General features: G+C 39.8%; 2 protein-coding genes across 7 annotated transcripts in view; both read left to right on the top strand.

The window, feature by feature from the left end:
- Positions 1–7,302, top strand: part of SYTL2 (synaptotagmin like 2) — a 53,690-nt gene extending 46,388 nt beyond the window's left edge. For 3 of the 6 annotated variants that reach the window (XM_064719936.1, XM_064719929.1, XM_064719920.1), the window contains exons 12-19: positions 72–191; positions 1,201–1,370; positions 1,950–2,052; positions 2,470–2,640; positions 2,995–3,073; positions 3,958–4,057; positions 4,821–5,026; positions 6,003–7,280. In XM_064719936.1, the coding sequence (XP_064576006.1) occupies positions 72–191; positions 1,201–1,370; positions 1,950–2,052; positions 2,470–2,640; positions 2,995–3,073; positions 3,958–4,057; positions 4,821–5,026; positions 6,003–6,148 (1,095 nt within the window). In that variant the 3' untranslated portion in view covers positions 6,149–7,280. Of the gene's footprint in view, positions 1–71; positions 192–1,200; positions 1,371–1,949; positions 2,053–2,469; positions 2,641–2,994; positions 3,074–3,957; positions 4,058–4,820; positions 5,027–6,002 lie in introns of all 6 variants that reach the window. The other 3 variants (XM_064719903.1, XM_064719896.1, XM_064719911.1) reach the window with 3 other exon arrangements.
- A 2,262-nt stretch (positions 7,303–9,564) lies between these two features.
- Positions 9,565–12,008, top strand: CCDC89 (coiled-coil domain containing 89). Its single transcript, XM_064701851.1, is given in 3 exon segments — positions 9,565–9,622; positions 10,822–11,022; positions 11,024–12,008. Coding segments are annotated over 2 exon segments (1,038 nt in total). The 5' UTR covers positions 9,565–9,622; positions 10,822–10,852; the 3' UTR covers positions 11,892–12,008.
- The last annotated feature ends 2,385 nt before the right edge of the window (positions 12,009–14,393 follow it).

Below are 14,393 nucleotides of genomic sequence, written 5' to 3'. Positions count from 1 at the left end.
TGTTTGTTTTTTAATTTTCCTTGTGACTATAAAGAATGTACACACACTTTCTTTCTGTGATGTTTTTGTAGAGTGATGACAGAGAGACAGATACTACATCAGAAAGCAGTTATTCCTTTGGCAGAATCAAGAAGAGTCCCAGCTCTCTAACCAATCTTAGCAGCTCTTCTGGCATGGCCTCCTTATCCTCTGTATGTAAACCAAAGCATTATTTTAAGGGCACTTTGCTTTTGCTAATTTCTCCAATGTTGTTTTGGCTCTTTTCTTATTCATTGTAACTTTCTTTCCTTGCAATCTCTGTCTCCTTCTTTCCACTTCTGTTTTGTGAACATAACATAATTCCTTGCATGGAATTGCCTGAAGCAAGTAAAGTAAAATTAAATGGATTTCATTTTTTTTTCCTAGTGATATATTGGAGCTTGTTCAGGGCTCTGAGCAAACATATGGATTTTACCCTTAAAGCTTACATTTGTATCTGAAAATGAGGAACAATTCATATAGAACAAACATTTAGAAAGGGAGAAAGGGGAGAAAGATAAATCAAAGCGGGAGATATTATTGGTATATCAGGTGTGTAGTTGAGTCAACCAGCTAACCAAATGTCATTGGTTTATGTGGACTTTGAATAAGAAAAACAGAATTTTGGGTCAAGGATGTTGAGATTAAAAATATATATATATACACACACATCTTTCTTCTTCTCTGGATTTAGTATTTAATTTTCAGAGTTTTATTTAGTTACATATTTACATACATAATTCAGCCATATAGACTTTATCTATTCTTTTTTTTTGTTATTATTTTAAGAAGGTCTGTCATCCCAAACTCTTAGGCTCTGCTTGCTGCAAGGAAGATGAGCTGAGTAGATTTAGAAGTAATATTTCAAGGATCTGAGCACAGGCAATCTTCATATCTACAGCATCCTATAATTTAATTTCTTCTATCTCAATGCAGTAAACCCATTCCAATTTTTTTGGTAAGAATCCTGGCCAAACACCTTTGATTTCCAATTATCTTTCTTTCATTAATCTGCTTGCTGAGAAGCTTGTATAGTAGTGTCCATTACATTTTATTGTTACATCTAAAGAGATACAGTTGATTTCTTTACTGTCTGAATCCTGAGCACAGTTTCTACTCTGATCCTGAAGTACCTGGTGAAATGCAATGCCCGGAAAGTATTTCTCCTCTTGTACACTGCAGGTGAGTGGCAGCCTAATGAGCATCTACAGTGCAGACTTTGGCAATGTGGATGTGAAGGGGAACATTCAGTTTGCCATTGATTATGTGGAACAGCTGAACGAGCTCCACATCTTTATTTGCCAGTGTAAAGACCTGGCAGTGGCAGATGTTAAGCGACAGCGTTCAGACCCGTAAGTACAGAGAATGCATTTCTATTCTAATGGAACTTTTTCTTTCAATGTGGAAATGAAAACTGCTGGGGTTTTCCAGTCTCTCTAACCTGCTGGAGTAAAGCACCCAAGAAATAGATGAAGAGGCTATAATGTGCTTTGTGGTTTTTTTTTCACTCAGATTGAGTATAGAACTGCCCTTATAAATTGCTGTGTATATATTAACATAGATCATTAAAACTTTTAAGAATATTAAATTATCTTTTAAAATGCCACTTTGATACGTTTTCAGTAGGATTAGCACCTATAAATATGACATTTGGGCCTGCTACAGGGATATATTCTGTATTTTCATGTGCTGAGGAGACATTTCAACAGATTTTCCCCTGGAGAAGGATATTATAAGAAAGTGATGTTTTATACATCACCACTGCTGTTGTAATTCTTAAATATACAAGCTGAATAACTTAATGTCTACTCAAGTGGATTTCTTTTACTTTGTGAGCAAATACTTGTGTATTTTGGAAGATGGAGAGGGTCTGGATTTTTTTAGGTTTTTGGGTTGTTTTAATTCTTCTAACAATTCTGTCCAAATTTTAGGTATGTAAAGACCTACCTGCTTCCAGAGAAATACAGACTGGGCAAACGGAAGACATCTATCAAAAAGAAAACTTTTAATCCAGTCTATAATGAAATACTGCGGGTATTTATCAAACTATTACTGGATATAATATAGTGTATGTGTGATGTGTGAGGAACCTCAGTTTTTGGGCACATTGCACTCCAAAGGGTCATTAGCATGAGAGGGATTGCTCTGCAGAGCTGACTGTGTGCTTCCATTGATACATTAACTCTGCAGTTGTCTCTGGATCCAGCATTAAGAACACTGGTGGTTTTATACTTCTTGTAAACAAACATCAGCCATGTGTGACCTTAAGATGATAGAAATAAAAAGGAAATAGTTGGGTTTTATTGTGATTTTTTTGCTTTCTGAAGTGCAGAAGTGAGCAGGTATGGATGAATAAACACAGACATTTTTTCCTAACAGTATCACTTTCTGACACAGCATAGGTAAAAATTCAGCTTGTTTTAATTTTTTTTTCTTACTTCTTCCTGGCAGTATAAAATTGAGAAGGAGCTCCTAAAGAATCAAAGCCTCAATATCTCTGTCTGGCACAATGATACCTTTGGTAGAAATAGCTTCCTTGGTGAAGTGGAGTTGGATTTAGGAGCTTGGGACTGGAATGATCCATCCAGTAAGCAGATCAACTGGTTTCCTCTAAAGCCAAGGGTAGGTAGGCTGTTTTGCATTTTCTGCTGTGTAAGTGCAAAACCAAGTCATTATTTGGGCTTGGTTTTATGTGCTCTGTGGGTTCTGTGCTGATTATAATCATAAATACTTATACACTGGTAAACAGAAATACAGTTCTGAGATGTCTTGTAGTCTAGCTAGCTTTTACAGTAGGAGAAACTTTCTCACAGTCTAAGGAGTAGGAATTTCAAAGTATTTCTCATTGTCATATTGCTGAAACAGAAATCTGAAGGCACCTATTAACCAAATATGTAGTAAACCTTCTGAGGATATGGAGCAAGTGCAGCACCATTTTAATGTCAGATGTTTGGTTTCATTTTCTTTTCATTTCAGACTTCAGCAATAACTCTTCCTCTAGAAAACAGAGGGGAGATGAAACTAGCCCTCCAGTATGTCCCACATCCAATAGGAGGTAAGCATTGCTGCTTTGCTTGTTCATCAAGGCTTTGGTGGTTTTGTCCTTTTTTTTTTTAATTAAAAAAAAGCAAACCTTGTTTAATGTTTGTCATTCACTTCAGATAGCTTCTTTCACCATAAAAGTTTTCTTTTTAGATGTCACTCTGATTGTGAATACAGTTAAGAACTCCAAAGACTATTTTGAGATCTTTTGTTGTTTAATGTTACTAAAGAAGAAATTACCTCATTGTCATAATCTAAAATTTGTAATGCAATATATATGTGTAACAAAATTCTGTTTTCTCAATAATCTTAGAGATTATAAATCATCAGGCAGATGCTGTGATGTGCTAAGCAATGACAACACACAGAATTTCAAGCAATACTAGGTGTAGGAAGTAGCAGCAAGTATTTAGAAAGCAGGAATTTATAGCAGTCTGATCAGTTTGGTTTGGCAACAGAGAGTGGATCAATCTGAGAGTGAAGCCAGGTCAGGTCTTTAATTCAGACAGACAGTCAGTAAGAACCAAATATATTAATAGCATAAAAAAGCTTATTTGAAAGTATAAGAAACAATAAATGCTAACATCACATAGACTGATGACAAGCTGATCTGTTTATCTAGGAGTCTTGGGAAGAGAAGACCAGTGGCATGTGTTTACTTAGTTGTAACAAAGAAAAGTCATTGTAGGAAGGCAGACATGATGTGATCTTGCAGTACTTTGATGCGATGAAGATTTCAACTTCCAGAGTACAGACAGCAATGTTGAATTAAGATGTGAGATAACAAGTCCAGGCTAAATATCACCTCTGCAAATGGGCAAGAACTGCTGCATCAGACAAAATACCTTTAAAAGCCATCTGCTTAAGCAGATGTTTCGTTTGGTTGTTTTTTTACAGGAAAGAAGACTCTATCTACTGGTGAGGTGCACATCTGGGTGAAGGAATGCCATAACCTCCCTCCTCTGAGAGGCAATAGGCTCAACTCTTTTATTAAATGGTAAGAATTGTGGTCAAAGTCATCAAACACGGTGGCCTAATAATGCTACCATTGCACTCATTGTATCTTCTTTTTCTACGTTCATATTAGAAGAACACTGAATTGCTTTTTGATTCTCCTTTACTGTAGTGCAAATTGTCCTGCATAGTTTACAGCTTCCAGATGCTAAGCATGTACCACCAAGTAAAGCTTACTGGGAGAGCTTTCTGTGTTGTTATTACACTTTGGTTTTGTCTCTCAATCACTTGGTGGAAGGAATAGTCAAACTGTTCTGGCTTTTATTCACATTTAAGCAAAGCATGTTTTTGTAAAACATGGTTTAGCTTGGCAAATTTTGGGAGGAGACAGAAGCGTGAAATAGTGTAATAGTGTGAATACATAGTTGGATTTCTTCCCCCTTCCTTTCCACATACAGACTAAAAATATGAAGAGACAAGCATAACAAGCTGGTTGGGGAAATCTCTGGTGGCTACAAAATGTTTCAGTGTCATCAGTGATAACACAGCAAATAAACTCCCTTGTGCCTCTTCCCCACCTGACTTGCCCTTCCATCCTCTGAAGCACAAGGGTGGATACCTGCTGCCAGTATTTCCTGTAAGGGGCTGAGAATATCACCCTTCACTCCATCTCTGTAAAGCATTGTTATCTTCAGTCCTGTTTTACCATGCAAAACACAGTTAATCAGAAGGTTTTGCCTTTTCAGTATGTTTAATGCAGGCTGTGCTGTGCAAGTGCAAACTGACAGTGCTTTTTCTCTCTGAAGTACCATTCTTCCAGACACCAGCAGAAAAAGTCGCCAGAAAACAAGGACAGTTACAAAAACTACAAACCCAGTGTTCAACCACACCATGGTCTATGATGGCTTTAGACCAGAAGATTTGAAAGAAGCCTGCATAGAACTCACAGTCTGGGATCACAACAAACTAGCAAACCACTTTCTGGGAGGCCTCCGGATAGGCCTTGGAACAGGTACTGGACAATCACCACATTAATACTTAATTTACAGAGTAGTCTTTCATATTTTTTTTTCCTTTTCCATCTTTTCTCTTTCAGTTTTTCTTTTTTCTTAAACAGTTTTGTTCAGTAATGTACCTATTCTTCAGAACAGATCCTGAAATGTACATAATAGTCATGTTAGGAGGGTTACAATGACTGACAAGAAGAAATATTAGAAACAAACCTTTGCCTGGCCATACATTGTATTTGGTCCTGTTTAAAGTACAAGATTAAGGTATTCCTTCACCTGAACTCTGATAATGTCTTGCAAATCTACTCATGCAAAAACATAGTGTAAAGACAGCAGTGGGTGGAAATAAAAGCATAGATCAAAAATGCAGGATAAGATTGGAAGATACTGAATTATAAATGCAAATAAGTTTTTAGCATAAGGGCAATATAAGATGTGCAGATATAGCAACAGGAAAATGCATACAATTCTTCTATTTGTCCCTTTCATTCTGCTCTCTGATGTGAGGGGAGCATGTGTTTGGAGTCTTCTCAAGAAATGCAATGTACAAGCTACTCTTCACAAATTAATTTCTTGCATGGCTCACCAGAATAACCTAAATTACAAATTAGAATAATAAATCTTAATTTGAATTTTAGAGTAGCCAAGGTTGCATTTCAGTACAAAATCAGTACCCTGTTTTATTGTTAAGTCTTCTCAGATGTATGGGCAATTGGCATCTTTCTCCTTGGGATTGTGACAAAAAGACCAAGGATAAAAAGGAGAAAATCTGGACAAAGATGACAAAACTTGTGTGAAACTGTTGTTAATTGTATTTGACATAATTGCTCAAGAGTAAAAATGTAGAACTGGATCTCCAAACCACAAGGTCAGCTACCTAAGGAGGTGTAACCATTTTAGAGCAGGCAAATTTGATTGTCTGTGCTTAACTCTGCAGCATATTTAGTAATTTTTCTCTTAAAACTGCTATTTTTCTAGGCAAAAGCTATGGAACTACAGTAGATTGGATGGATTCTACTTCAGATGAAACTGCCCTTTGGGAGAAGATGATGAACTCTCCAAACACCTGGATAGAAGATACACTACCTCTCAGGATGCTTATGGTTGCCAAATTGACTAAATAAGGTGGATTTTTATTTGTTAGTGTCAAAAAGAAACCTTGGGAATTAAATTGAAAGCATGGGGGTGGAACCTGGAAGAGGAACACAGCAGTAGCTTTTTTGACAGCTTCTGCTCTGTTACTGTTCTGGTTTTGTGCTGTCAGATGTCACTTTGTATTTCAAACATCTGCTTGCAGATCGTTGTGTAAATTGTAGGGATTTTAAAATTTCTTATTCACTGAAAACAACTTCAAGAAAGAAGGTGCTTACAGAACCCAGTGTTAGAGGTAGCTGTGATACCTGGATGACTGTGTTGTCTAACTGAAGCATTTCTGATCCCTTAAATGATCCCAATAACCAGCAGAAATATAAGAGCAAGTCAACTGTTTCTGTACATTGCTTGGCTTGTTCTTGAAGCCTTACTGATAAGACAGCAGCATTAGTGTTAAAGCTCATTGGTATGTATTTGTATCCTCATTATGCCATGTTAGATCTCACCAGCATGGAATATGGGCATGAAGAATTTAGTTTTTTGAAAGTTCCTCTAGTTGTAATTGTACATTTCTAGGACATGAAAGTTACTTCCCCAATGAAAGAAGTGTGGCATGAAGTGGTACTGTTGATGTCCTGTTCTACAAGGTGCAGAGGACTTAGTTCCAATGTACTGTAAAAAATCAGGGTTATAAAAGGTTTGCTTTACATATGTGTTAATCATTTTGTTAGCATACAATACTTAGTCTTAAGTGCTGAAGATGTAAAGGTGAAACTTTTTTTATTCCAGTGCTACTCAAAAGGATCTAAATGTGCCAGTTTTAGTGATGACAAGAATGTTGGGTATTTATTCTCCAAAGTGCACTTGTTTGTACCTGTATCCATTAGTTTGGGTTTTTTTGCAAGAACTGAACTTACCTGTGCTTCAGCGCCACCGTTAGGAGACTGGGAGGACTGTGGCGGGTTTTGCTTAGTTTTGGGGCATAGGAAATAAGACTGGAGTTTTAACTTTTAGAAATGCATGCTACTGGTAGAAAAATACATAAAATAAAAAATATATTCCTTTTGTTTTCTTTTTTTTAATAAATGCAGACTATTTAAACTAAATAGGAATTCAGTTTTTATTAAATTCTAGTGGTTTATGTTAGCCATTCAGCATGCAATATAACAAAATGCAGACAGAAAACATTTTTGAAAATAAATGCACAATTATTTACTACAGATAAGTCTAAAAACTGCTGAAATCTTTCACTTCAGTTAGAGTAGAGGGAGAAGGGAGCTCTTCACAGCTCTCATGCAATTGCTTGATTTAATAATAGAAATTTAAATGCTACTTGGTATATATTTTACACTGTGAATGGAAAAAAGGAAAGATGCTCTTCAACCTTCCAGGGAACCCACTTCCTCTCTCATCAGCCAGGCAGTCTGTGGAGTCTAAAAGTGTCAAAAGCAGTTTGCCAGTCTTTGATATCTTCCTGCTTCAGGTGTTTTGTATGAGATTGGTAACTGCTACAGCTTCCACTCTGCCAGATATATACAAAACACTTTTTGACTAGGGAACACATGCACATGACACTTCAGAACAATGTCTTTTTACCAAAATGGTACAGCTGCTCCTTTGATTGTATATCCTTGAAGAGTCACTCCAGAAAGTAATTCTGAAAAAGAAAAGGCACCTAATTTATTTGTATTTGCTCCCTACATGAATAAATTTTTCATCTGAAAACATAGCTGGCTGTGAACATGACCTACAGTGTCACAGAATTAATGGTTGTGTTGCAGTTTTATCTCCGGTGAAGCTCAAATACATTGTGAAGTCAAATCAGCTGTAGGCTCAGTTGTAGAGATGAGGTCTTAAGGCTCCACATTTGCAGGACCTGCCTGTGTTTTGCCTCCAAATTTGCAGGACCCTCAAAGCCAGCAACTGACTCAGAAGTCACTACTGAAGGGCTGCTCAATAGTGGGCCACAAGTGTCATGTAATCTGCTGTCTTCTATACTCTACCAAATTTTTATATCTAAACTTCACTGCTATCAAAATAAAATGTTTATTTTGTGACAGTGACAATCTCTTTGTCTTCTGATCAAGTAGAAGACATTCTATGTCTTACTATTCTTTTAGTCCTCCTGGAGACTGACACAGAATTTTTCTGGTATCTCAAAAGACTCTCTGTATCACCTCACTAATAGACCAAACCTCAAATTCTGAAAAGCTACCTGAACATGAATGCAAGATTTACTTGCATATTGCACTTGTAATTAACTAGTTTGATCAACTAGTTAATTATCTAATGACATAGGTACTCATCTAGGTTGACCAAGAAACTGAGACAGGTAACAAAAACTGTCCCTTAAGTACAAAACTTCCTCCCCAGTTTTTAAATACCTTTCATTGTGTACAGAATCATTAACTTCAGTAGTATGATAATATGCTGACAGAGAAATGTGAGTTGGGAAGTTGATTAAGACAAAAAGTTTCAAGAAACTACTTACTTTGTTCTCAAGGCAAAAGGAAAGCCTTTAGTCATCCATAACCAAAATTTTAAAGATGCATAATTAGCTACTCATTAAAGGGCAGTTTGATAAATTAATAGCTATGCTTTGTCATAAAGGTGAACTGGAATTAAGAATCAAAGCAGCCACACTCCTAAAATATCTTTATGTATTCATTCTTGTCTGCAGAAACACAACAGTTCCTTCCTCTCTTCTCCTTCATGTTAATCTGTCTTCAAGTTCATCTGTCTTTTATCCCATGATTTATTTTTAGCACATATGTGTGTATATGCATACATACACATGTGTATATCTTCTGAATTACACTGTTTTCACTTCCTATAAAACAGGCTTCAAATTCCCAGCTCTCCTTTGAGCTCTGTGTTCAGAAACCTCCCATTGCTGCAAGTAGGGCTGCAAAGCTGAGTTGGTGCAGCAACTCCCACTGCTTTGGTTTCACCCATTTTGAAACCTGTCCTGTGCCTTCCTTTACTTGTGTACTCCATGTCTGTTACCCAAAGCACTCTCCTCTTTCTCCTTTGTATCCCTTCCCAGAGGATTCAGCAAAGCCTGCACTGACTTTTTTCCTCCAGTTGCATTTATTTTTCCCTTCCCTATCCTGTTGGCCAGATTTTTATTAGCTGCTAAATAAAGTTGCGAGTTGTTCAGGGCAAGGTCTGTCTTTACTTTCCATGGACCTTCAGTCTGTTCTGAGGTCAGAGCCTGCTATTCTGATTCTGGCATGTGCAGGATGTAAGCCGAGAACGAGGAGTTCTTCAAGCTTGTGGAAATTCTCTTTCCTTTCCAAATCTGGGTGCTTTTGAGAGTGTCAGCAATGTTTGTTTGCTAAGAAACACTGCCAGCTCTTTCAGCCACCCTGGTGGGGCTGGCCTGGCTCCAAGCAGCATGGATGAGGTCATGAGCTCTGGAGTGACTGGATTCAGCATCTTACCTCTATGGAAACAGAGCCTCACAATATGAGAGATGACAAACAGCAGGAAGAAGAAAATACGTGGTAAGAAAATAGTTTTCTCTTCTTAAACCTTGCTCTTTGTTGTATTTCCACTGAATGGCCTAAACCTTTCAGTCCTTCCCCCTCTCCTCCATTATTTGCAAAGGATCCAAGGCAGCAACAGCAGTGAGAGAGTTCAGGATGGTGGAGGCAAAGCTGGTGTCTGTACTGAAGTCACTACTGCAGAGCTGTGTAATGCTTTGTGCTTCACAGGAGTTTATTCATTTTTGTTGTACATTTTCTGTCATCCTTACTTGAAGCTGGCTCCTTCCCACATCCTATCTTTACCTCTAGTCAAAGCTCAGGAATTCACAAAACCTGATTATCAGTGTGCTGTTTCAGGTCTGCGTCCAAATGAAAAACTTTTAGATGAGTTGCAGGCTAATTTTTCAAATGTCTGGGTAGCATGCTTTGTGATTCAGCACCAATAATCATTTTGTAATAGAAATATTTTCTTTATTTTTAAATTAAGAACCAGATTTTTAAAATTACATGTCTAAATTAATCTAGCAGATTAGTGTGAAAATTCAGTTGAGGAACTGTTTCTCCAGGCACAGAGGCTTAGTATCACAGAGCATTCATTATTTATTAAGATGTTATAGCTCTTTTACTTGATTCATAAATCTCTAAGCACAGTATAAGGCTATTCAGTTATTTTTAACTAGCAATGAAATCTTGTAAATCAATTAAAAGTTTGACGTAACCCTCTGTGTTTTATTTGCAGTTACAATACAGAGCTGTAGGCGAAAATAAAGGCAGAGGAAAAGGATTGTGTAAGGAGTTATTTACTGCTTTATCACTTACAAGCTTTTTACCTAAATATAATAGTAGTTCTTGTATCTACAACAGCAGTGCCTCGAGAAGGAATAATTAGCTAAGCTAGTCATCAGCAAATGAATAGGCTTGCATAAATACTAAGCCCACACTCTTTGCTGTTGCTCACAGAGTCTGGCATCCTTGAGTCTCAGTGTGCCTGACTCTGAACCAGAGGAGGGGGAAGGCAGCAGGCCTGTGTTGTTGCTGGCTGACATTGGTTTTGCGAGGTCCTGTTCCCCCACATCAGTTTCTCTGGACTTCCAGAGAAACACCACCAGCTTATGGCAGCAGTGTTGGCCACACAACCACAGGGCACTGTTTAATTATGCTGGGTGTCACTAAGAAGCAGCCACTATAAAATTTTATCTTGTCTTTGCATGAGACAGGTGGTCCATGGCTTAGGAGACAGGAGCAGCTATGGCTGACTCCACAGGTGATCCAGAGACAGGCAAAGATGTGGAAGATCTGACAAAAAGCTTGGAGGAACTCTGTGAGAGCTCTAAGGAGCAGAGTGAGGAGGTGCTACTGCTTTCACACCTAGAACAGCATCATCATCTTGTCTCTGTACTGAAGGGGAAAGTGGATGACACACAAACGCTGCAGAGACCTGGAGCAGCTCAACATGGAGCTGGAGAAACTGAGGGGAGAGGATGCTGTGAAAATTAAAACCCAGACCCACTACATTCAGTATTTGGAGGGGCACTTCACAGATCTGGTCAAAAACCATGAAAAGATGATCCAGTTCAAAAATGAGCACAAAAACCAGCACCTGCAGCTGTGGGAGGAGAGCAAGCGCCTGCAGCAGGACAGGGAAGCACTCTTCAGGGAGGCTGTGAGGGGGAAGGAAGCTGAAATGCTCCAGCTGGCAGCCCAGGCCAGGAGGCTCTCACAGCAGTTCTGCTCCTTGCAGGAGAAATATGCTTCTGAGAGTCACAGAGCCCAGGAGCGAGAGAAGGAGCTGCGGGAAGCTCAGAGCCAACTAGCAGATGCCTATGCCCAGGAGGTGGATTCATTCAAGAGGCAGCCGCAGCTCCTACAGGAGAGGCACCAACAAGCTGCTGCAAGGGTCGAGCAGGCAGAGAGCCAGCAGAGGGCTCAGGGCAGTGAGCTGCAGGCCAAGCTGGAAAGGGCACATGAAGAGAAAGAGCAGCTACTGAACCTGGCCATGGAGAGGAGCAAAGCTCTGCAAGATAAGGAACGGGAGATTCAGAAGCTGGAGGAGAAGCTAGAGACTGTGGAAGGAGCCATGCAGAGAGCAGGAAGGTGCCTCAAGAAAGAGGCAGCAGCAGCAGCAGACAGAGATCTGAAGGTTCAAGAGCTCCAAGGACAGCTAGAACACAGCAAGCAGGCGTACAATGAACTCTTGCTGCAGTTCAATGCTTACCGAAAGCACAGTATGGATTTGCTGACTAAGGAGAGAGCTCTGAACATCAAACTACATCACTTTGCTGCATAACTGCAGTTTTTTTCTCTGTTCTCCTCTCAACAGGTGCCTCTGTGGTAACACACGCCTGAATTTTGTTCCTCTCCATGGGACCATCTCCTCTGGTTCCTTTGTACTGTCCTCTCCAGCTTAAACCCTCCTCCACTGACAGCTCTGTAGCCTTTTTGTCATTACGCCTTTATGAAAGTAAATCACTACACTCTTGCAGCTGGGCATGGATCATTGAACCAGTCAATGATGTGACATGAACGATTAGGGTGGAAAACATAAACTATGAATTTGATTTATTTAGTACTAACCTCTGCTGAATCATAGGTTTTGTTTTCTTTTTTTTTTTTTAGTTAAAACCATTTTATTTTTCAAGATGATCAAAAGCTCAAACTCTCAGCCTTTTGTATTTGATTCTGCTTTGAAGTTCAGCAGAGGCTGGGAACATAAGAGACTCTGAGGCTCCAAGAAAATCCTACCTCACAATATCTCTGCAGTTCTCTAAATTCAGCAACTTAACAGATAATCCAATAATATCATATGACAACTGATTCTCAAGCAAACTACTGTTTGTAGTTTTCTAGTAGTCTTACAGATTTCTGCAGTCATTTAAACTCTATTTAATGCCAGAGTAGTATTTATATCTCCATTCAGCTCAATAAATTGTCAAGACTTTTGCGTTATTTCAATCTGTTCTTTGGAACTGGACGATGTTCTAGATGTTCCACCAGGGTGTTTTTCCTGTTTTTAGCTGTTTCATACAGATAAATATTAGTGATACACTCTTCCATTCTGTGCATGTCTGGCAGCTTTTGACAAAAAGAAAAATCTTTCCTGTCAGCACTGTGGGATCCAGAGACCTCCCACTCTCTCTTGCTGGCCTCCTAGTCAAGAAGGAAGATTTTTGCTGTGGAATTTCAGCTCTGTTCTTTAAGTGTCCAACAAAAAAAAAAAAACCCAAAACAACCACCATGAGGGGCCAAACAGCATCCCCCCACCTGGGCTGTAGGCAGCTGCCTCCAGAGTACCTCAAGTTCTTTGCCACATGTCTTGGGATAACTCAAGAATCTAGGAAAGGGATTGAGTATTTCTTGGTCCTGAGTATCTATAAGCCACAGCAGGGTATCAGACTTGGTATCTATTGAGATCATTTACAGAAATGATGGGAAGCAGCAGGTCTGGAGGCCAGTGACCAGCTCAGGGACTGGCTGAACCAGATGTGGTTTCTGGCTCTGGCACAGGCTTCCCACAGGAGCGGTGGATGACCCCATTGCTGGAAGTGTTCAGTGTGAGGCTGATGGGGCTCTGAGCAGCCTAGTCTAGTGAAAGGTTTACCAGCTCAAGGCAGGGGGGTTGGAACTAGGTGATTTTTAGGGTCCATTTCACCTGAACCATTCTGTGATTGTGACTCTACATAAGCAGCAGCTGCTAGCAGCCTTTCTTCTGAACTCTGGACAGCCCTTAAACCCAGGCAAAGCCAGATGAAAAGTACTGCTCTACTACCTCTGTGTGACAAACCACAGCATTTCTTCTCATCCTGGCTCCTACAACTGTCATTCCACAGGTTTTTTACGGACCATATTCTCCTACTTTTTAACCATACTCCCCTGCTCTGAGGTGCCCACCCCACACACACATTTCATTAATCTCAGTGCTGGCAACTGCAGTGTAAACCCCAAGTGACTCGCATCACACACTATGCCCTTGGTCTGAGAGCTGGCTGCTCTGTTTGAATTAGTCCCTTGATGAGGAGCACTTGTATCCCTCTGGTCACTGCAAGGGACCCTGAAACCAGGAGCCTAAATACTCTAAATCTGGGCAGAGAACACTCACTCACTTGGGTGACAGAACAGCCCCACAGGCCTCTGCCCCAGCCACAGCCATGGGGTGTGGTGGGAAAGACCCCACATTCTACACTCTTCAGGGAATCCCCTTCCCACCCTTTGGCAATGGTTATGTGTGAGAGAGCTTCCTCCCTACTGCCCCACACACAAACCCCTTGTCACTGCCCCCATTCCCTCCTGCACTCCCATCACTCACACACGCCCCTCCTGCACTCCCTGCACATTTCCTACACACCTCTCGTCCCCCAAACCACACACATCTCCCTTACAGGCCCAGCCTCCCACACCTGTCACACTGCTCTCCACAGAAATTGGATCTGTTACCTGGTGTGCAACAAGCCAGTAATTACACTTGTGAGACATTCGTTTATTTCAGATTTGCACAAGCCTGGGTGCTTGGTGGTATTCCACAAATCAAACACACCGACTATCAAAGCTTTTTACTATTTATGTTTTAGCAAACAGGGGAATTGGTGTTAGAAGCTATAAGTTACTTAATTATCTTATTAATTAGTATTCTATTAGTTAACTATTCTCTCTTGCTGATTAGTTTGCACGCTCAATCTTTCTCTTTTTTTGGGGTTGGTAGTCCATGAGCTGGTAGTTGGGATATCCCCCTGCTGGAATTATGTTTTACTCAGTCGGAACTGATTTAGCACAGTTGCCGAGTTGGGTTTATTAA

This window comes from Zonotrichia leucophrys, chromosome 1, assembly GCF_028769735.1.
Source record: "Zonotrichia leucophrys gambelii isolate GWCS_2022_RI chromosome 1, RI_Zleu_2.0, whole genome shotgun sequence".
Lineage (NCBI taxonomy): Eukaryota > Metazoa > Chordata > Aves > Passeriformes > Passerellidae > Zonotrichia > Zonotrichia leucophrys.
The sequence above is the reverse complement of the archived record's forward strand: the minus strand, read 5'-3'. Positions and strand labels throughout refer to the sequence as shown.